Source organism: Gavialis gangeticus, unplaced genomic scaffold, assembly GCF_001723915.1.
Source record: "Gavialis gangeticus isolate Ggan-Ray unplaced genomic scaffold, GavGan_comp1, whole genome shotgun sequence".
NCBI classification, from domain to species: Eukaryota; Metazoa; Chordata; order Crocodylia; family Gavialidae; genus Gavialis; species Gavialis gangeticus.
This window is the reverse complement of record NW_017728994.1, coordinates 47,880,557-47,902,283: the sequence shown is the minus strand read 5'-3', so window position 1 is coordinate 47,902,283 and position 21,727 is coordinate 47,880,557. Positions and strand designations below refer to the sequence as shown.

The window sequence follows — 21,727 nt, the reverse complement described above, 5'->3', positions numbered from 1 at the left end:
CACTGCTTGGCTGGCTGGAGCACGTTCCCCACCGCCAAACTTACAGAAGTATATCTATACACCCCCCCCTTTTATACATTTATAGAGCAAGAGAGAAAGAGCAAGTGTGCGCATGTGCATGCACATGCATGCTGGAGGTACGTGTACATGTGTGTATACACATATGCACACACGCACACGTCTATACCCCCCCCAACTGACCTTCGTGTGGGGCTGCGTGGGCACTCACTCATGCTCCAATCCTTCCCGCTCATGCTTCAAGGTTTTGGAGGGCCGGGGCACAGCTGGGGGGGGTCAGAAGTGCTGACTGAATCCCCCCTAGCTCCAGCCAACAAGGCTCAGGGCAAAGCAAACAGGGGAGACGGGGAACGCTGCATGGGGCTTGGGGGGGCTGGCCGATGCTGCAAGCCGTGTAGCTCAGGGGTCAGGTTTGCCCCCAGTCCGTGTCTGCAGTGTCCATACATGTGAGGATCAGGGCAAGCGCAGCAGCCCAGCACAGCGGTGGAGTGGGGGGTGCTCCTGTCATTGGGGGAAGGACAGCTGGGGAGTGCATCCACCGCCTCCGCTGCAGGGAGCGGCGTGCTGCCGTGCCAGGTCTGCTCCCACGGAGCGGGAGGGAAGTGGGGGCCTAGGTCTCTTTAGTGATGCCTGCAGCCCTTTGCTGCTTTGGTACCAGCCTCTCGCCCTGGCACGTTATACAGTCACTGTACAAAACCTCCACTGGCGCCCCCAGCCCCGGGCAGACGAATGCTGTGGATCCCTCTCCCCTCTTGAACACGAGGGCAGCTACATCAGCAAAGCAGCACGCAGAGAGCAAAGGCTGGTTGAAGGCAGAGCACTTTCCTGGCGGGGTTTCATGCACTAGTCCCTTCTGGGGCACCTGGCCATCCCCAGGGGACAGGGAAGGTGACATTGCATAGACTCATAGACAAGGAGGGTTGGACGGGACCTCAGGAGTTGCCTGTAGTCCAACCCCCTGCTAACAGCAGGGCCAGCCCCAAGTACATCATCCCAGACAAGTCTATCCAGGTCTTCAAAACCTCCAAGGATGGAGACTCCACCACCTTCCTAGGGAGCCTGCTCATGCTTCACCACCCTCCTAGTGAGAGGTTTTCCTGATATCAGATCACTCCAGGCCTGAGTGAGTCATGTGCAAGTGTGTGATTGCTCCGGGACTGAGTGTGTTTGAGTGACAGTGAGCGGATCTGCATGTGGCGTGTCTGCAGACCTGGGTGCCTGCTTGAGCTTGCGCCTCCATGGCAAGACGATAGACAACTGCTGCAGTAGGAAGAGCTCCTGCACGCATCTGTGGTGAGCAGAAAAGCTCCTCACCCCAGAGAAAAACCTGGCCAGCTGCTGGCTTAGTAAACCAGGCGTTGGTAACAACAGACCGCTGCAGATCTTTTATGATCCGACTTTGCATTCGTGGTTGTTATCTGTTACTTGAACAATCCTTAATAAATCCTCACCCTGCTCACCAGGCACGAACGCCAGGCAACATGCGCCTTTTTGTACCCGAGATAGTCTATGGGTCGTTTCCCATACGACCGCAGGGACAGTAAGTACTACAGGAACCCGTGGGAGTTGTGGCAGGCAACGCACTGGAAATGGATTGGTCTCCCCGCCCCAAAAGGGGCCAGAACCCAAATGAGGATCTGGACCTCTGTCCTGAGGGCTTGTTTGGAGCTGGCGGGTTGGAGGCAGAGACCGACACATCAGCAAAGGGAGGCAAGAGCTGGGTGCGTTTGCTGGCAGCTCTATGGCCTCCTGCCCTCGTGAGAGGGAGGACACGTGCGTGAAGCAGGAGTGCACTCACGTGTGAACAGCCCCTCACCGATACGCCCTTCAGCCGCAGCTGCGCCATGCTACGTCAGGCGTGTTCAAGGACAAACAAATGTGAGAGCCAAGAGAAGGAGGTTGTAAAGAAGGGATTTTTATTGGGGGGGGAGGGGGGGGAACAAAAAACACCCCACAGCCCTGCTGGAAACGTCCCCCAGGCAGTGTCCACCACATCCGCCCTGCCAGCACTCGCAGACACGACAGTGCCAGTGCATCCGTTCGGTCTCTGGCTTTTATAGCTCTGTGCCTCATCCTGTCCCACGAGAGCCAACGGCAACATGCTACGGTCAGTGGGAAGGAGACAGGGCCAACCCTCTTGGGAAGTGAAGAGGCCGCCAAGACATTGGGGATGCATGAGCCATGATTGACCAGCACATGCCCACGGCACCCAATGCACACGATGAGAGAAAGAAATGACCAGCTGGCCCCTTTAAATAAAGTGAAGGTGAAACACCGAGGAGGGAACAACGCAGAAACGGGAACGTCCAACAGAAAGGGGAAAAAAATTAATCATTTATCTAGAGAGAACAGAAACAAAAAAAAACGCTTTTAAACAAACAAAAAAAAAATCACAAAATATACAAATAAATCAGGTACAAAATAAATAGGAGAGATTGGAAATCTACAACAATGTCAGAATAATTATAAAACTCATTTGCATGACAATCAGTTTACGAAACGTATACACTTCATCCACGGCTTTCCTTTGTGCTTATGCGTGTTTATGTACACCGTCTGAAATACTGTAGGCAGGACGCTACAACTCTGAAAAACAACGTCATGTACAATATGATACAGACAGCAAAGACCACACGGGATGGAGAAGGCGACGCGGGAGAAGAGGCCGAGGACTGGCAGCGTAACCTAAAGGCCAGCGGGGTGCTTGGACAGCAGGGAAACGCATTTTAAAAGGTGAACGGCAAAGCCTTTGGGCAGGACTAGAAGTGGAAGTCTAGAGAGTCTGTGCAGACTTCAGCAAATAGAGGGGCAGGCTTTAAAGGGAAGGTCTACACACAGGGAAGAGCTTGGTTTTTGGGCTAAGCAGGTGTTTCAGCTGCTGCAGAGAAGTGGGGCGAAGTGAGAGAGAAGCACAAACTCAAGTATTTGGGTTTTCAGTATTTGGCATCATGACATCTGCACCGTGATTCGGACGCAAATCTGGGAATCCACCAGAGCATTCGTGGAAGAGAAAGTCCAACCTGTGAGGTCTGTCCCAAAATCCCTTCTTACCTCCCAGCTTGGAGGACACCAGCACGCGAGGCTAGCGCTGGGGGATCCGTGCTGCGAGCGCTCCCGCGTGCCATGGAGGGATCTCTCCTGGCGCAACGCGGCTGTGACTTCCGTGAACGCTGAATGCTCACCCCCCGCCTCTCCACGCTGGTGGGGACTGGCCCAGAAGGCACGAGACTGTGTCAGCAGGTTGAGTGAAGAGTGTAAAAGTCCAGGCTCCGTGCCAGACGCCGACTGCAAGTCCATCCTTTCAGAGTGAAGCCCCGGCACTGGAGGGACAAACCCTCCGTGTTGATGGCCCAGCAGAGGCGCTGCGCTTCCTTCCGATTCGGGACGTCTGCTGCATGAAGTGCTGGAGATCTGCAGTGCTACAGCTTGCAAACTCCAACCTCTGTGAACAGGCAGCTCCTGCTGCGCACCTTGGAGGAAAGGAGGACTGCTTTGACAGCAAGCACTTGGGGAAGCAGCAACTAGACTTCCTGACACTGGTTTCACTGGACTCGGCAGGACTGGAGTTGCCAGCCCCATGCAAAGGCAAAGACTCCAGAGATCATGGGAGGATGTGCTGGGATGGGAAGGAGGAAAGTCTAAAGATCTAAGATCCTTGCTTTCGAAGTGCTGACGCTTCACTCGGAGTCAGCCCCGAGAGCAGCAAGAACAGCTACTAACCCTAGCTAACAGACGACGGTGGGGCAAGAGCAACGAGGGAGTGTCAGATGAGGCCCCACTGCCTCCCGAGGCAAGGGAGTTGGAGCCAACGAGACGCACCTGCACTTCGGGATTTGCAGGGTTTGATCCCATCCAGGGAAGAGCCAAAGCATTTGAAGGGGTGGCACGAGAATGGACCGCAAGAGGGTCACGGAAGTAAGGTGTTCAGACCGCTGCCAGAGCGTGGGGCTACCCACCGCGCGAACGGCCAAGCCCATCGGCAAGCGACTGCCTGTAGTGTCCTACCTAGCTCCACACCACCCGTCCTCCGCTCAAGGAGGGAAGAGCTGGGACAGCCTGGGTTGTAAAGCTTTCTCTCATCTCTAAGCAATGCTCTGTGCCCAGATCCCAGGCCTGGAAGAAGAGGAGTGGGAGATGCATGAAATTTAAGTGGAAGATTGAAGCTGCGCTAGTCTGGAGGTGGACTGGGGCCAAGCGCTCCTCCGGCACAACTGGCGCTCAGGAAGCAGCCCATTCGCGCTGCAGGGAACCGAAAGGCAGAAAGGTTCGACTGAGCGCCACGGCCATGGAGGAGAGGGGCGGGCGTTGCGGGTGACCTCCTCAATGCCGGCCCTCGCCCGCTGCACCGGTGCAGCAGTGACATGGGCCAGTGTCCACTGAGAAAGGCCGCGCATGCAAGGCACCTATCACTAGAGGGACCGGAGCGGGAGGTGCCTGGTGACCAACGCAACGGGTTCAGGAGACAGAGAACAAGCGCCCGGCTGGTTGCTCATCTAGCGAAGCTCCCCGGTGCGCGTACTCTCTCTGCCCCCCAGTCTAAGCCAGGAGGAGGGCTGCTTCCACCGCAGTTCTGCCGGGATAAAGCTGCTGGGCCTTCTCGCAGACCAAATCCACTCTTACCCTTCCAGTCCCAGAGCCACGCACTTCTTTGGATCCAGTGAGAGCTTGAAACGCCCCCGCACTCGAGCAGTGAGGAACAGCAAGTCCGAGCTCGTTCAGCCTGCCCTAGCTACAGCATCAGAGCTTACAACAGCCGCAGACACGTCGACACTGGCCAGACACCATCAATGGGCCTGAAGTCTCATGTCCGGATGCTCACGGGCACTGCAACAGCATCCCCCGACCCAGCCTGCTGCTAACCACGGTCCCGACTCGGGTAACTTCACGCCAGTCCCCAGATGCTAGTCCTAAGCCACAGGTGTGTGTACTGGACACCAAGTAAGATACAGCACAGACCCAACGCAGGGCCAGTGTAGATATTCTCCATCAGTGGGAGGAAGAGGCCTGTCCCACCTGGTCCCAGAGAGCCTGGCTGCATTCGCCATCATGTGAAATACTTACGCAGGACGCTGTTCAGGTCTCTCTTGGCTGAGCTCTTCGGAGATCACATGAAGCACCACAGCAAGCACTGCTGTGGTCTGGTCAACCGCTCCACTGTACTTTGAGCTGGTTGAAGGGAAGCCCCTATGAAACCACCTCTGAGTCCTGCAGGGAAGATGCCTGTGGGTCCCAGAGATGTCGCTCTCCTCCGCTTCCTGCCACGTTCTCTCCCATCCACTCTCCACTGGAGAAGGAGACTGCAAAGAGTCAGATCCTGCTCCTTCTCTGAAGAAGTATCCAGGCACAAAGACACACAGGGAGGAAGAAGAGACGTGAGGGGAGGCAGCAGGAGCTGGGAGGAGGAGGTGAGAAGGGATGCAGGCAATTCTATAAATCAAGTTGAACACGCTTAACCCCTCACATCCAGCGCAACCCAGCTCTACGGCACCGTGAAGGAGCCCGACTGGGCCCCCCCTCCAGCTCTGACGGGGCGGGTCAACCTTCGGCTGCATCACCACCTCCGCTAGTCGTGGCAGCGACGCCATCCCACCACTCTGCCAACGTACCTCAAACCCAACTCTCTGGTACAACCCAGTTCTTGGGTCTTTGGTGCAACATCTTTCAAGAGTGTTTAGGGTGCCGACAAGTGGGGAACGGGATGAAGGGCCATCCAGAAGACCTGAATTTGGGTCTGCAGAGAGAAGGGTGGGACTGCCAAATCCCTTCCCGCAATGCAGAGCTAGCATGCTTCGTGTGATCTCCTGGAGTCAGCAGGGGTGGGAGAAAGACTCATTGTAAAGCAAGAACATGCCTTTCACTCTTTACAAAGATTTGGCAATACACAGAATTAAAAATCATGGTTACAACAGATTCAGGTTCGTGTCATTGGGAGGAATTCAACCAACAGGAGTGTAAAAACGAATTCACAGTTGTGCATTTAAGATATTAGTGTCAAAAACCTCACTTCAAAGAACTCTTGTGCAAAAACGGTATCAACATTAGAAAACATGGCCACCCTGCCCTGCCCACAACTGGACTGGCGTCCGCACCACCACCCAGACCAACAGACACGGGACAGGCCGCAGGGGCCGACACGGAAAGATGCAGTATCCTTTCTATGGAGCAAACCCTTGCCATGGGCCAAAGGCTGAAGTCAAGTCCAGCAACCCCCAAGACATCGGACTGGTTGTCTGTGTCGCGACAATGCCTGATGGTGGAGTGGAAGCCCCCCTCTTCAAGCTAGTTAGTAGCAGCTTGTCTCCATCTAGGAGAGGAGCCTATAATCCTTATGAAACATCTGTGACCGACGGGTTTCACGCAGATTATTTCAAGTTCTGCTCCAAATGCTGGATGCGAGAAGAGGGATGTTTCCCAGGCAGCCCTCGCGTAATGTGAAACACAGACAAAAGAGCGCAGCAAGGAGGGATTCGCCCGCGAGATTGTGTCACTTTTGTCACTGGGAGCAGGTCTTCTCGACCAGCCGTGACGTGGCACGAAGCGCGGAAACCAGCTCGGAAGAGAGACCCCCTGCCTCCAAGGACAGCTTTGCCGAGCAGGTTTGATAGGAAGGATACTGCACCCCATGGTTACCCCCGCGTGCCGCGCTTTCAACAGCATTGTACATCCAACAACACAAAGCCATGGAGGTGGCTTGCATACGAAGGGCCGACGCAGAGAAGCACGTCCCTGCCTGGGCCAGGAGTTAATATTGCAATGTCGTCTCACTCTGCTCTGTAGAAAGAGGTGCGATACTAGCAGCTCTCCTCGAGCTGGGCAATGAGGGGCTGGTTTAGCAGGCAGCCCACCAGCCTGACCAGAGGCCTGGGTGCTTTCCGGACGCTGTCAGCCTGCAGGTGGCTGCAGCCTTCCAGAGCCATCAGGGTGGTAGAGATCATGAACCGGGCATGAAGAGGAGCACGTTTAAAAGGAAGAAAAAACAGAGATTTAGTGTTCTTAACTACGAGCTTAAGAAGTGCGAGGGTCAAGTCTGGGACTTGGGTCTCCAAGCTTGGCCTGCCCCACGTGTTCGATACCACGCGTGGGACCGCTGTGCTCCCCTCTGCGGGTGTTATTCATGCCTCCTGCGAAAAGGGATCGGAAGTACCCTTCCTCGCCACCATCTCGTTGGACCCAGGCAGCCCGTTCTCACTGGACAGGGTAAAAAGGAGAGTGTGGGGTAGGACAAAACCCACCAAAGAGCTGCTCTGGTGAAACGGTGCACCTTTCACGCGCTGTTTGCACAGACATCGTTACGAGGCTCGAGGTCACGTTCGCCCCAGGGCCGGAGTCAGGATGGAAGTGGGGCCAGCGCTGCCCCCGGGGTCACTGGGAATCAGGAGAGTCTCCAAGTCAGAGCTGGATAAAGCTTATTGGATCCGCAAGGGAGAAAAACGCTACATTACACTTGGGTCCTGGGGTGGTCTTCGAGCAGCAAGGACTGAGCTTCAGACAGACTGTGCTCCAGGATGTAGTCTTCTCTCCAGGGAATAATACTGAGGTCGACTGTCACACCGTCTTGAAGAGGGTACTGAAAAGGGGAGAGGTGTGGGGGCTCCTTGGTCCCTGCATGAGCTCCACGACGGACACTGCTTGGTGGGGGCTAGAAGATACGTGGTGCAGACCTCCCATCTTGCCCCTGTTCTGGGCTCAGGCTGCTGGAGTGGGGAAGCTGGTCGTGTCCCGGGCTGAGCAACAGGAGCAGCGCTGAGGAGACGCCACCCTGCTTCCAGAATCGGACAGATGGCCTCATGGAAGCAGCAAAAGGGGAGAGAGGAGGACATGGAGGGGCTGCAGGGGGGGAAACTGCCCAGGGACTAACCTCTCTGATCCCTGGAGCGCAGCATCTGCTCCCGCACAGCTCTGTCTGGCATGGAAGTTTTGTCAGTTTTTGAGCAGAAGAGGATGGTCCTGCAGTGGCCGAGGTGTACAAGCCACTGGGAGGATTCACTTTGGGCGTTGTAGCAGCATCTTTTGTGTCAACATCCAAGGGGTCGGGGACAAATGATCACTCCTAAATCCTATCCCAGTGATTTATCACGGGCTGCAAACATGCTCTGGCTGGAGGACAGGGTGCACGAGCTGTACAGGAGCTCAGAGTCTGAGATCTGACGTGCTGGGGTGCATACTTCCAACACAGCAGGAGGCAGTGTGTCACCACACGAGTCCCAGTCACACCAGTGCAAATTATCCAGCATATAAAAACCACCCAGCACCCTTACAGGGAAGTCATCCCTGCCTGCAATTTAAGGAGACTACACTTTTGTTGATTAAAAAGTACCTTGTCAGTGCAGAGGCAGAAAAGGATCTTGGAGTCACCATAGATGCCAAGATGAACATGGGTCGGCAGTGTGGGGACGCGATCAGGAAGGCCAACCGCACCTTGTCCTGCATCCACAGATGCATCTCGAGCAGATCCAGGGAGGTGATCCTCCCCCTCTATGCAGCACTGGTCAGGCCACAGCTGGAGTACTGCGTCCAGTTCTGGGCGCCGCACTTCAGGAGGGACGTGGACAGCATGGAGAGGGTCCAGAGGAGGCCACTCGCATGGTCAGGGGGCAGCAGGGCAGGCCCTACGAGGAGAGGCGACGGGACCTGAACCTGTTCAGCCTCCACAAGAGAAGGCTGAGGGGGATCCAGTGGCCTGTTATAAACTAGTCAGAGGGGACCAGCAGGCATTGGGGAGTCCCTGTTCCCCCAAGCACGACCAGGAGTGACCAGGAATAACAGTCACAAGCTGACAGAGGGGAGATTCAGACTAGACAGCAGGAGGTGCGACTTCACGGTCAGGGCAGCTAGGATCTGGAACCAACTTCCAAGGGAAGTGGTGCTGGCTCCTACCCTGGGGGGCTTTAAGAGGAGGCTAGATGTACACCTTGCTGGGATCATTTGACCCCAGTACTCTTTCCTGCCATGGCAGGGGGTCGGACTCGATGATCTGCTCAGGTCCCTTCCGACCCGACCAACTATGAAACCATGAAACCCCCAGCTTCATATTCAAAACGCATGACATTTTTGGAGGCTACAAAACTGTAAATGTAACAATATTTGCATTTTTACAAAGAAACCTTCTGCAATCGGAGAGATTATTAACACCAAAATAACCACCCCTTCCCTGAAACTGAGCTGGGGAGAATGTAATGCCCTTCCCCAAACTTTCAGATGGTTATGACAGAGGTTCCTTGAAGTTCCACTCATTCCTTGTCTGTAGGAGACAAATACATACAAGTACCAGTTACCATCTTACCAACAGAAAAGGACCAAAGAGAAGGATGGAAAGAGGCCAAGGACACTTGGAGCCAATTCACGAAGTCATGACACAGCCTACTTGGGGCTGGGGAGGGACAGCAACAATTTTAAACTCTGCAAAATACTCTTTTTAAAAACATGATCTCTCTTGAAAAAATAAATTGGAGAAGCTTCTCAAGCTCCCCTGTGAGCATTTAGAAAGGAGGAAAAACCCAATGAGGAACAAAGGTACGGCTAAAAAATAAACGCCATTCTACTCCGCAAGAAGGAATCGCATCGTTCGCCGAGGGTCGCTCGCTGCTCCCAAGGTTCGTTTGGTTTTTTTGTTGCCTCTTTCTTGCTCCGTTCTCCTTGTTTCTTCCTCTCCTGCTCCCGAGACGGGCACAACGTCTTTGGTCTCAGAGCACTGGGTGCAGCGCAGCATTTCAAGCACGTACTAAACGGTGTTTGCGGCCGGGTCTAAAGGCAGGAAGGAGTGAGGGCTGGTTCTGCCGGAGATGGGGGGGGAGGGGGACGTGTGGTGGGGGTAGCTCCTAGATGGCGCCTTCGCTGTGCATACTGTGATTGGACTTGTTGTGAGTCACACAGTTCTGTTCGTTCAGGAGGTTTGCCGTCTCGTCTGGCAAACCGTCATGCAGCTCCGTAAGAGTCAGTTCGATTTTAGTGTTTTCACTGTCCGAGGACTGGGGGGTTTTGTCCATCCGAGATGCCATCAGGGCATTTTGGTACTGCTGTCTTGAGATCTATGCCAAGCAGACAAGAGAGGACACAAAAAAGCCACAATCACACTTCTGTCTCTGCTGCTGTGCTGGGAACATAAATATCCTCCATTTCCCCAAACATCGCAAGCAAAGCCTGTTTGTCCTGGATTCATCCCAATTTCTATAAAACAAACCAGAGTCGCACACCTAGAGTGGCCCCAACTTACTACCGCGACATGGCGACGATCTGCTATCACAACTCTGCCAACCCAGAGGATGGAGCCACATGACAAGGGAAGGATTTAACCTGCTGCAGAAACTGGAGGAGGCACCAAGGACTTTCCAGTTACTTACAGCCATGGAAATGCCTGGGACCGATCCACAGCTCGCTGACACTGAGCTTGGGGAGGAAGGAGCGTTACATGTAGGAGTAATCAGCGCTCTCCACGCGCAGTACGGGCCAGTTCTGGAGTCCTTACCCTGATGCCAACGGGCATCTGGTTCAGTCTAATCTGAGCTGTGCCCAGGGCCAACATCAGATGAAAAAGCAAAGTCAGGCAACACTCTCAAAAAACTTGCTACCCCCACAGATTTGCTGCTCTCAACTTGGGCCAGAATATCAAAACCCTGCCCTGATCCCCGATTCCCCATGGAGAAAGCAAACTGGCTCACCCCATGCTGCAACTCACAGGGCTGAGGTGCTACGTACAGGAAATGCTGAATGCTTTCTGGAAAGTGGCAAGCGATCCCCTTACGCTGGACTACCCATTTTGATTCCTGACACTGGCTGAAGCGATGTACATACAGGAGTGACCTCAGGTTGAGCAGCAGCAGCCGACTGACTTGAGGGAAGTACAAGGGGTTCCTTCTAGCAACCCACAGCTTCCCGATGGCTAGATAGTAGATGGGGAGGAACGGGGAAGCCGGGCGACTGGCTCACAATGCCCCCAAAAATGCATTTGTGAGTGTGAGAATGAGAGAACCTTGGGTTATCAGTATGAGTGACTGCACGATAAAGATGGGACAACACACGTGAAACATTAAGCACTAAGGAGATAAATGCAAAGGTGAGTAAGTCAGAAGAGGCTTTGGTGGGCGTCATACACATTTCAGCCACTCAATAAGGTCTGGGAGTGGCAAAGTGGTGGCAGGGAAGTCCTCGCGATAAACTGAGACAAAAAGCCAACCTGTACAACTCGGGACACACTGATGACTGGCCACTGCAATCAATACACAACACGTGGCAATAAGTGTGACAGTGGCTCTGTTTTTATAAATACCACATGCATCAAATGGCATGTGTGTGTCCATGTTTTAAGAGGCAAGAATCTCCTTGGGTGGTATCTTTTACTGGACCAACTGTATAGTTGGGAGAGTTGGGCAAGCTTTCAAAAGCAAGATATTGTTCACCAGGTCTGAGCAGCGAGAGCCAGTGCAGCCTAGTGTTTTAAAACATTATGCTTTCTTTTCTTTAACAATAAATCTTCTGCTCAGTACATCTGAGACCGCACTTTTATTCTTATTTAAGGGGAACTTTTAATGCTGGATTAGCCGAGGCAAACGCCTTTGAATGAGTTAAATTCACAGATCATGCGTGTTGTGCATAAACAGCGTCTGAACAGCAACATCCCAGTTAGAAATGCTTAGTTGAAGCTATGCACCACAATTGCGCTGCCACTGGACATCGGCCTCCCGACCTGGGACGGGAACGCCAGTTAAGCAGGACTGTCTGGTTACATCCATGTTCCTCCAGCCCAAAGGAGCCAATACGTTTCAATGCCCGCTTCTCCTAATGGGACACGAGGAATGGGGAGCAGAGCAAAGTGCCCAGCAGTTGGTAGAAGAATGGGGTCTGCCTTTCCCAGAGGCACGTGAGAGGATGCTGCGAGTCTTTTGGATAGTGTCCCTTGTACCTGTGGGCCAAGGGCTGACTCCTTCAGTTTATGAATGCAGGACTGCTCACCAAGGGGAATTCTCCAGTTCAAGTCAATCTGAAGACCTTGCAAAGCTGTGCAACAACAGAGGGGCTTTCGTGACAGGGTAATATTTATGTCTATACCTCCAGGAGAGGCAGGCTACCTGCACTGCCCTACTTGAGGAAAGCTGGAGGAGAAAGGGAGTCAGTAAACACCAGAAGGGAGAAGGCAGCAGGGGGTTTAACGTTGCGGCTTTTGTAGCTCCTCGAGTCACCCAGGCACCAAACCGCTTGCAACCCGTGAGTCTGCCGACTGCCCCCACCCCAGTCCCCCACACGCCAGGCAGAGCCGCTGTTCAGAGCAGGAGCCCCCCGCCCCCGCCTCTCTTTTCCTACCTTGACAAACTGAATGTCTGTGAGCGCTTTCACCGAGTAGTCCGGGACGTACACTTGAAGGAAAGATGCGTTCAGCTGGTTGTTGCTGCTCCCTAACGTTGGCGTCACCGCGTCAATGCGATCGCTCCGGTTTAAAGAGTCTGAATGATTCAAGCCACAAGGACGAGGCGGTGACTTGTTCTCAGCTGGAGAAGGGGGAAAGAAGGCAGAGAGACTTCTGAAATAAAGGCGAGTAAGGCTGCACTGGTACTTACACCACACAACATACAGTTCACCAGCAAGACCCCCAGGAGATCCAGGGCATTTTCAACCCAGAGCTGACGCATGATATTCAAAATGGCCAGGATCCATGCTTCGTTATCCTTGCACTTCTTACACAGCGCCTTTCATCCAGGGATCTGGGTGCCCTTTGTATATACGTACTGTGTTACACCCTTTACTTCATTCAATGCTAGCTGTGCCTCCACTGTACCTGCCTAACTCGCGTGCCTGGCTGAGCTCATCTCTACAGATGGTGCCGCCTGGGCCACAGTTCTCCCTTGTACAATTCCCATTTCATCTCTTCCCAAAATGATCTTCATGCCCATTTCCACATAGGGTTTGAAGGGATCATTTGTGCTCGAAATAGTACAGGAGATCGGGCTCTATGTAGCACCACCCCTGCCTGCCAGGCGGCACAGACACAAGGAGATAAGCTGCTGCAGGGATAAATCCTACATTCAGGACACAGCATGGCATTCCCTCTCCCTGGGGGTCGTAAAGACAAGTCATTCACATGTGCACTACAGAGCTTCACTTATTCACGGGAAGGTTGTAACTATCACAGAGGAGTGCCCCGGTTACGCTTTACTGAAGCCAAAGTTATTTTCAGTAAAGCACCTTAAAATATAGCCTTCACTACTCTAAGTTGCCACCAACTTGGTGACCTACAAGGGTCATGGCTGCTGCAAGAACATTTTCCAAAATGCAACTTCCCCAGACTTCCTCCCTAGTCGAGTGACAATGCTGCGTGTGCTGACCACGAGGTAGATTTCTGGTCCCAATCGCACTCAAGATTCATCAATCCCAGACTGAACCCAACTTGGCTTGGTTTGCCCGGCCAGACGCAGCGAGTGCATCCTCCGGAGAGGTCTTCCTTGGTTAGGAAACCCACACGTGAGCCACTTCGCATCGAGCTGGCAGCCAGCACAGCTCACCCCTTTCAGCTGCTTTCGTGGTGGCATCCTTCTACCAAGGAAGGGCAGTCTTTGAAGGTATCGCAGAACTCAGCACCGTCTCCTTGACTTAGCCGCAGAGCATTTACTCTCCTCCTTGCCACGAGGACCCAGATCTGCTGCACGTTCTCATCAAGCCACAGCACTGTGGGCAGAGGCAGCTTTCAGCAGTTCTCAGAGGAGATGCATTTTGTCCGCCCGTGGGCTGGGCTGTTTTGCATTTCATCGCTCTAAGCACTCAACCTTGGTTCGTTCAGATTCAGGACAGGACTGAAACGCCCCGTTAGTTTTTCATTCACTAGTTGTTTTTACAACCCAGTGCCCACTTTTCTCTTCCCAATGATAATGAATACCTGTCCCCAACGGGCACCTCACGACCTGATCATAAGCAAAGATGCCTGTCCTCGCCCTCAGCCAGCATACTCCGAGGCCAGATGAACTGGCCTTTGCTTTCTCACCCCACTACATACAGAGCAAGAAGTGTAGCTGCTGTGCTTGGGGAGAAAGACGGGCGTCTGAAACGGCTTTGCATTCATGGGCAACAAGACCTGCTCTCCCGAAATCCTCGTTCAATGGCACCCTGATGGTGAACTTCGAGTGCAAAAGGAGGGGAAGGGAGAGTACATGGGAGCAGTGGGCTGAAAACAGGGGCGGGGTGGAAGGGAGGACAGAACAAGCAAGGGACAAAGTACCCAGGGGCACAAAGGCAGACAGGCAAGACCGGGCACACGTGCAAGCCGGGGGCAGGACGGGGGAGAGCTGAGAAAACGAGAGACCGTGAAGACAGATAAACGGCATGAGATCCTGTTCGGTACCCTGCCCAAGCAGCTCGGCTGGTGCCTAGAAAGCTCTTCCCACCACAAACCTCGAGCCAAAGGACAACACGGCCTTGGGGTTCACTCGGTGGCCCCCTCTTTGGTTTTAGACCAACCCTCATTGCCGCAGGGGGTCCTGATCTCATCGCCTCTGTACCGCCGGCTGATGTCAGACCGCACAGCGAGTTGCCATAGTGACCAGTTACCATATCAATTCCTTTCAAGGGGAATATTCTGTCCGCTATTACTTTCCATACTATTGTTCTTTTTTTCAACCGGGGGGTAGGGGGAAAAAAGCTTGGAAAAAATGCCTGGCATTTATATTGGAAATAGTTTGCAAATGGGACGGGTACCTTTCATTCGTAACATGGCAGGAGGGTAAAAAAAATTTTTTTTTTAAATGATGGGCATAGCAAAAGAACTGAGCTAGAAAATGATCATCAAAGCTACAGAGTTCAAAAGGGAAAAAAAACCCACCATCAAGTGATTTAATTAAAGAAAGATTAATTTTTTCCCCTTCAATTTTAGCTGCTGGAAAGTAACAGGGCACAAAAAAAAAAAAAAATCTCCAGCAGGGCAATAACCTGGAGTTTATCTGGAATGTGCATGAGACTAATTTTCAGGAAAGAGGAGAGAACAGAGGAAAATTACAACGTAGGGGAGGAGGGGGAAATCCAGAGGAGCAGATGGAGGACACAGGAAAGTTTGGATGCTGAAAGTTGTTTTCTATTTAAGCACTCATCACTGTCCTTCTCTCCTGAGTTTAGAGTTGCATGAAGATGGAGACGGTGGCTGCAGTGCCGGGTGGACAATGCCCGTTCCAGCGTTCAGCCACTCCTGTACGCTTGGCTCCCCCTCTGCATAACGTTTCCATTCATCTCCTCGCTGGCCCAGGTACATGCTTAACAGGGGAGGGCGAGCTCTGGCTCCTATTTCTTTCCTACTTCCAGCAGTTCAAAACAGCCTCATTAAGTCCTGTCTGGCCTGATGTTAGCCCTTAAGCAAAACATTTGCAGGAAGTTTGAGCAATATCGACTTAGTCATTTGTAATGCATGGTCTTAAAACCAACCCCAAAAAACATTTCCACATTCTTCCCACGGATTTCATTCACAAACTATTGGCACAAACCACCCCAAATCCATCTAGGGCTGAACGATCAATCTGGCGTGTTTGTAAGATCTCAGCAGACGTCAATGGACTGCATCAGCTGTGAAGAAAACTTGCGGCTCCAAGGACATTTGAAAGGAATATTTTGTGCACGAACTATAGATTTTACAGCTTGTTTGAATAGGAGGAACCATTTCTAAGTTGTATTTAACTCTTTCTTCTGGCAGCCCTCCAGCGCCCCTCTCCTCCATTTCAATTCGACCTTCTGCAGAATGGAGACGCGTTGTATGTTGAGAAGCCCGGGCTCAGAGCCAGGCAGTTTTGTTAAGAAAAGGGCCCTCCTGATGCCCTGCCACAGCCCAGGTGCCAGGAGCAAGAACCTGCTCATTACCGAAGCCATTCTCTTATGCAAGTATTCTTTCCTCTCCTTTCATTTTCATGCACCTGTTATGTCGCGACAGCTTGGTCATCCCCGATACCTACCTGGCAGGCACGTTTTTTGCTGGATGTCTCCCTAACAAGCAAAGAGGTCAAGAGAAATACAGACCGCAGCTGGCTTTTTATGGGGTCGCTGCAGTCACAAGAAGGGTGTAATAGAAGCATGCAGATTTACCTGGAGAACCTGCTGCTAACAACTCTGTTCTGCTGACAACAAAGGTACGAGACAGGGACAAGGGAACTAGAAGAGGGAGAGAAAAAGGATGAGATTGTGACCAGGAGGGACGTGGCTATCCACGCTCGATGGGGGAAAAAGCCCAACTCGCTCTGTGCGCGGACCTGAACCACAAAGACAAAATTGCAGAGAACTAAAGGGGTTAAAAAACTGGTTAGACACTTTGCAGAAATTATTAAAAAACAAATCAGCAAAACACTACACATGCTCCACTTGCCGGCCCTGACTGCCGCTCAGCATCAGGTTCTGGTGCTGTACTTCAGGATGCGTTCAGGAGACAAAGGGCACAAAGAGGAAACCCAGACAGGCACAATGGGGCACCAAGAGACCAGCAACTCGCCACGGTCACCCCCTCCAGAGCGCCGACCGGAAATAACATGCACATCTGTAACATCCGTCATGCAAATAGTGCTCTACAGTGCTTGTGCTTAAAGCGAGAGAAAGCCCCAGGTGCCTCCCAGGCTGCATGCAGGGGCAATCACTTGCCTGCGAGGAGAGAGGAGGAAATGTCTGGAGGGGAGAGAGAATGTGAGTGCCAAAGCTGGGAAGAAAAGCCAGAGGCACCCAAAAGGTGCCAGCAAGATTAAAAACCAGAGCAGCAGGGCATCCAAGCTGACCCATGCTGGCAAAAGGCACCACCGTGAAGGATTTTCATACATGGCCCAGGCACAAGTGGGGAGAGTCGGTTCTTCGCCAACCTGTGACCTGTCTGTACTGCAAATCCTGAGCTTCCAACTAGAGAGCACAGGGAGGGGATCACACGCACACAAATATGCAATGGAAATCGCTGCTAAGGCACCCATCAATGCCTTGCCGTAATCTGCAGCCAAGCTGTCATCAAAAACCTACCAGGAAGCAGCAAGATTGAGGGAACGTGAGGGTACAGACAGACCTAACAATTGCAGCGTTTCAGAGGGGTGGCTGGACCAACGTTCCCAAAAAGACAGAATGCCTCCAAAATAGCAGCTCTTGGGGATGAAGTACTGTGCTAGAGGGTTTCGCTGGTTGTCTGCATGGGGGAGAAGGGGGAGCCAGCTGGTGCATTTTGACTGTGACCCCTGCACCCCCTTCTCAGACCTCCACTGCCACCGGAGCTGGCCTTACCCCCCACCCCAGATGCCTGCCCACCACTGGAGCTAGGTGCTCGGCCCCAGCCCCATCAACCTCTGGGGGACAGAGGGAACGAGGGGAGGCTGCAGCATTTTGCAACGCTTCAACTGGGGGTTCGACAGCTGTGCACATGCCCCTGGCTGAAGTGCCCGCAGATGCATTTCTCTCGTTAGATCTCTCTACACCCTGAACATGTGAGGAACAACTGCCTTCAGCTTTGCATGCGCAATTACTAATATACGTCCAGCCAAATGTCGGCCGAATGGCAATGCGGAACTGAACCATCACACCTCAAACGTCCCAGGGCATTGCCATCCCCTGGGGAAAGGATTCGAATCACCTGCTCTTCCAAGGAGACGTCAATACCTGGTTTATACAGTACTGATCACTCTACAGGTTCCTAAAGCCATTTAACAGTGTTCGTGGGGTTCAATAACTCCCTTCTTGCAACGGAGCCACCACTGGGGTGAAACACAGAAGCTAATCTGCTCCTTCGAGACTAGAAACAAATGTCAACGGGAGCAAAGGAACGCGTCTCCACCCGACGCTGGGCTGGCAGGACATACTCCCTGGGGCTCTCACACACGCTTGTGAAAAGCTTTGTGGGATTTTTAATTGCTACAGTTGACCAACATCTTGGTTCGTGGCTTCCAGCTGACATACAGTGTGGCTGGGTGCCATGCACAACCCTGGCATGATGGTGCGTGCAGAGGCTCAGTGGTTTCACCCACGGATGAGTCTCGCTCGCTAACGACTAACACCAGCAGCACTGGCAAGCTTATTAAGCAGCAATCCAGCCCGGCCTTGCTTAGCCACGCTCGCTGCTCGGGACGATGCAGCCACAAGCCAACAGTGCGCTTGAGGAGCCAGCACGAACACTCACTTGTGGATGGCGTTAGACAGCAGCACGTGCCTCGTTTATGTGACTTGATGCTGTGTCCATGTCATGGGACTCTGGTTTCTCCTAGGGGATCTGCCTGGGCCTGGGCTCAGTAGCAAGCCTCTCTCATTGCTGTTCTTTCTCCTTGCCCGCAGTGTGAGAGGCTGCGCGAGCTGCTTGTCCCAGCTCATCCTCACCAGTTTTCCAGGACAGGAAAACCTCCCCTCAGTGTCCCCATCCCAGCTGGTTTCTAAGGGCCTGCAGAGATGGGCTATCCAAACCACAGGCAGTCGGACGTTGTACCACTCGGTCTCCCACAGGCTTCGTGCTGCCCGTTCCTCCAGTCTCTGCTATGCGGTGGGGGCTTCTCGTCATCATAGGCCAGAGAGATCCCCAAGGCCAAAGCTCTTGTCTGCTCTGGGCTTGCAGGCTGGCAAGCATGCGGGTTTCATGTCATGAGCCATATCAGCCCCACCCAGACAACACACCAGGCACCTCGTTTCACTGGCGGGGAGGTATTTACTGGTGACACCAGCCACGACAGGCACAGCAGGGGCATCTCCCGGGGTCCCTCTCCCTGGACAGAGGCACGCAGAGGCAGGCATGCTCGTGCACAGAGGGAGCTCAGCAGCGGACTGGAAGAGGACATACCTGGAGATGCTGTGAGGGCCATCACCCCATAGTAGGAAAAAGCACCAGCTTCAAACTTCATTCCCTCTTTCCCAGCCTCCACTTCCACTTTCCCCTGTTGAGAAAAAGGAGAGAGCGGTCATGAAAGGGCACCAGCAGCCCACAGAGCAGAGACATTATCCCACACCTGCACCTTGAAGGCTGCAGTCGTGCCCAAAGGAGCAATTCAGCGTTAAATCTTGCCTTCGGCTCAAGTCCTTCAGGGTACGCAAATACAGGCAGGAGCTATTTCCCTCCTCTCCTTCCTTCTCCCCCACAGATCCATCAGGCCCCTTGGTAGCCACAGCTAACTGAACTCAGCAGACCAATGCATTCAGGACCTCCCCAGCGGCACTGCTTCCTTCCCCTCCCGCAGCATGCTTCATGCACCATCAAGCCACTTCCCCTTGGCTTGGAGTGGGGGCAGGAATAATCTCTCAGCCCAAGAAAACCTGTGTCACACTTGCCCAGGATCTCTAGGCAGCTTCCCTCATTTCAAATAACTCCCCACATGCAAAGACCCCCTCGCTGACACACACACAGGAGAACATGACTGGGAGCGGAGGGCAGCTCAACCTGTTTTGGGAGGCAAAGTTGTCCATTTTGCACCAAGGAGGTTCCCCCAGAAAAGAAAGCCCTCACTCCTGAAGGAGCCACCTCTCTCAGGGTTAATTTGGGTGAGTTGTTTCCACCAGGTTTACAAATCACACAGCCGTTACTAGTGTGTGCAGCTTCATGCAGAAGGATCCAACACCTTTAACAAATGCTATACAACTATGGCACCAGCAAAATGCAGCCACTTCTGGGGTGGAACGTGGCAGATATTCAACAGCACACATTACTGCCGCAGCCAGTTATGAAGATGAGAAATACCCATTCTAAAGATGAATGTTTATGGTCTCAGTGACCATGGTGCATGTGCAGCAGGGTCAGAGGCGTGGACGCCCGATTTTCAACGGCACCCTCAGCAGGGTTGAATTCTGCTGGGAACTTGAGACAGGGTGGAAGAAGTCTGGTGTAACACTGAAGTGAAGCCACCTGGGCCTGGAGGATTTAGGTAAATGGAATTCAGTCACCCAAACTGCTCTCAGTCTTTGAGGGGCTGGAGAACAGGACAGACTGGGATACCCCACTGGTAATAGATAAAAAGACAACGGGGAGGCTGGGTGGCTACAGGCAGGTCAAAATGAATCTAATATTCTGGTTCTGTGACACACATTTACACTGCACTGAAGTGGATGAGTTTTTCTGCATCTTTTTCTATCTGCATCAAAAATAATCGTAATAATCCTCGTTGCCTGTTGACATTCTCCATCCAAAGTCTCTGGCTCTGGCACCAGCACAGGACGCCCCAGGAAAAAACAGATGAATACAATGCAACCAAAAAAAATTTAGAAACAGGAGCACAGAGCTGGAAAGGATGTCTTGGGTCATCAAGTTCAGCCCCCCACAGTCATGGTCATGGGAAACCATAATATATAATCCACTTTCATGACCTGATCAAGTGCTATAACCCCAGCAAATGGTACATTTAGAAACAGCTACAGATACTAAAGATATTATGGGGTAAGGTTGGCAAAGACTCATTTGTTACAAATACGCTGTTCACCATAGTGGTTACTGGCAATTATTCACCGCAGGCTGCAACCATGGGATGACCATACATGCAACTAGACCTCTGCCCTCTCTAGGAGTCAACCTGGAGTGGATGGTGGAAAAGCTCTGAGCTGTCAGAAAGGCGCCTCTATTCTGGGACCTTATTATTCCATCCATTGCACAAAAACATTTTGCCCTTTCCAAATTTGGGCTGCAGAGAAACACATGGCAGCAAGCTGAGCGGCTTGGTAGCTGAGAGCCAGGCAGCAAGATTCCATCGGCATGATACTGAGAGTGCCCAGCTACACCCTGCCATCTGGGCTCGTGCTTTCCCCACCACTGGATAAATGTACTGTGAGGAGTTTTGAAAGAAAAAAGTTATCAGTGGCTGCATATAAAACTGCTGCTGTCCAAGAGAAAAGCACATGCAATGCAAGCAAGTGGCACCCTAGAAGTGAGCAAGTTCTACTGATTTGGATTACTATAGGCACCAACCGTGTATTTGTTTCCCTGCATGCTTTCTATGTGAAAAATCAATACCTCAGGACATCCAGGTCAACTCCAAGCCTATAGCAAACAGCAGAAGTATCTGTCTGCTGCTGTGCCGAGGAGTAGGACCTTGCAGAGATAAACCTGAGCACCCCAGTGCTAGCATGGGCCTTTTCATGCACTCACTTTTGCAGGTGTAACACAGGCACATGGGAAAACGCACTGTTCTTACTCATCACACCCTCCCTTGTGACACAGGGCTCTTCTGTTCCAAGGCAGGCTCTCCAGTCATGTCTATCCAGATCTATTATCTTCCCTTCAGCACCATTTCAGACTGCAACAGGTCACAGCATAAGAGGAGCTGACAGGGCTGTCAGTGCTTTGTGGAAGACTGAAGAGCAATCCAAACAGACAGCGCTAGGCTGGAGATGTGGCATTATATTTTTGGGGCTGCTTTCATTATTACCATGGGTGTTTAAAAAATAAAAAGATCTTTTACATTCAATACCATGTCATAAAATCATCCAAGCACTGAATTGGCAGCTACCAGTGTTCTGAGGGATTTTGTAAGCATGTCTGAATCCAGTTTACACAGACTGGAAATGTCAGCACCTTGCCAGCAAGAGGCAGCTTTAAGTAGTGGTCTTGCAGAAAGGTGGTAACGGAGTTTCAAAGTCTTGGGGCTACGTGTTCTGAGGTTGCTACTGAGCTGTAAACCTCAAGAGATGTCACTCCCATTAGCAGTGTCCAACTGCATGGAGAAAATACCCTTTTCTAACCAAGAAAATGGACAAGTAGACGAGGACTTCTGCAGCACTTCGGGCTGCCGTCTCAATGGTTCACACAAGCTACAGGCCG

The 21,727-nt window shown here is 52.4% G+C and overlaps 1 protein-coding gene across 2 annotated transcripts in view; it reads right to left on the bottom strand.

The window, feature by feature from the left end:
* LOC109287574 (metal transporter CNNM2) overlaps positions 1-21,727 on the bottom strand; it is a 100,505-nt gene that overhangs the window by 350 nt on the left and 78,428 nt on the right. The window contains exons 5-9 of one of the 2 annotated variants that reach the window (XM_019502747.1): positions 18,767-18,860; positions 16,066-16,131; positions 12,316-12,500; positions 9,038-10,046; positions 5,297-8,335 (exon numbers count right to left, since the gene is read on the bottom strand). In XM_019502747.1, the coding sequence (XP_019358292.1) occupies positions 9,837-10,046; positions 12,316-12,500; positions 16,066-16,131; positions 18,767-18,860 (555 nt within the window). In that variant the 3' untranslated portion in view covers positions 5,297-8,335; positions 9,038-9,836. Of the gene's footprint in view, positions 1-5,296; positions 8,336-9,037; positions 10,047-12,315; positions 12,501-16,065; positions 16,132-18,766; positions 18,861-21,727 lie in introns of those variants that run through there. The other variant, XM_019502748.1, reaches the window with a different exon arrangement.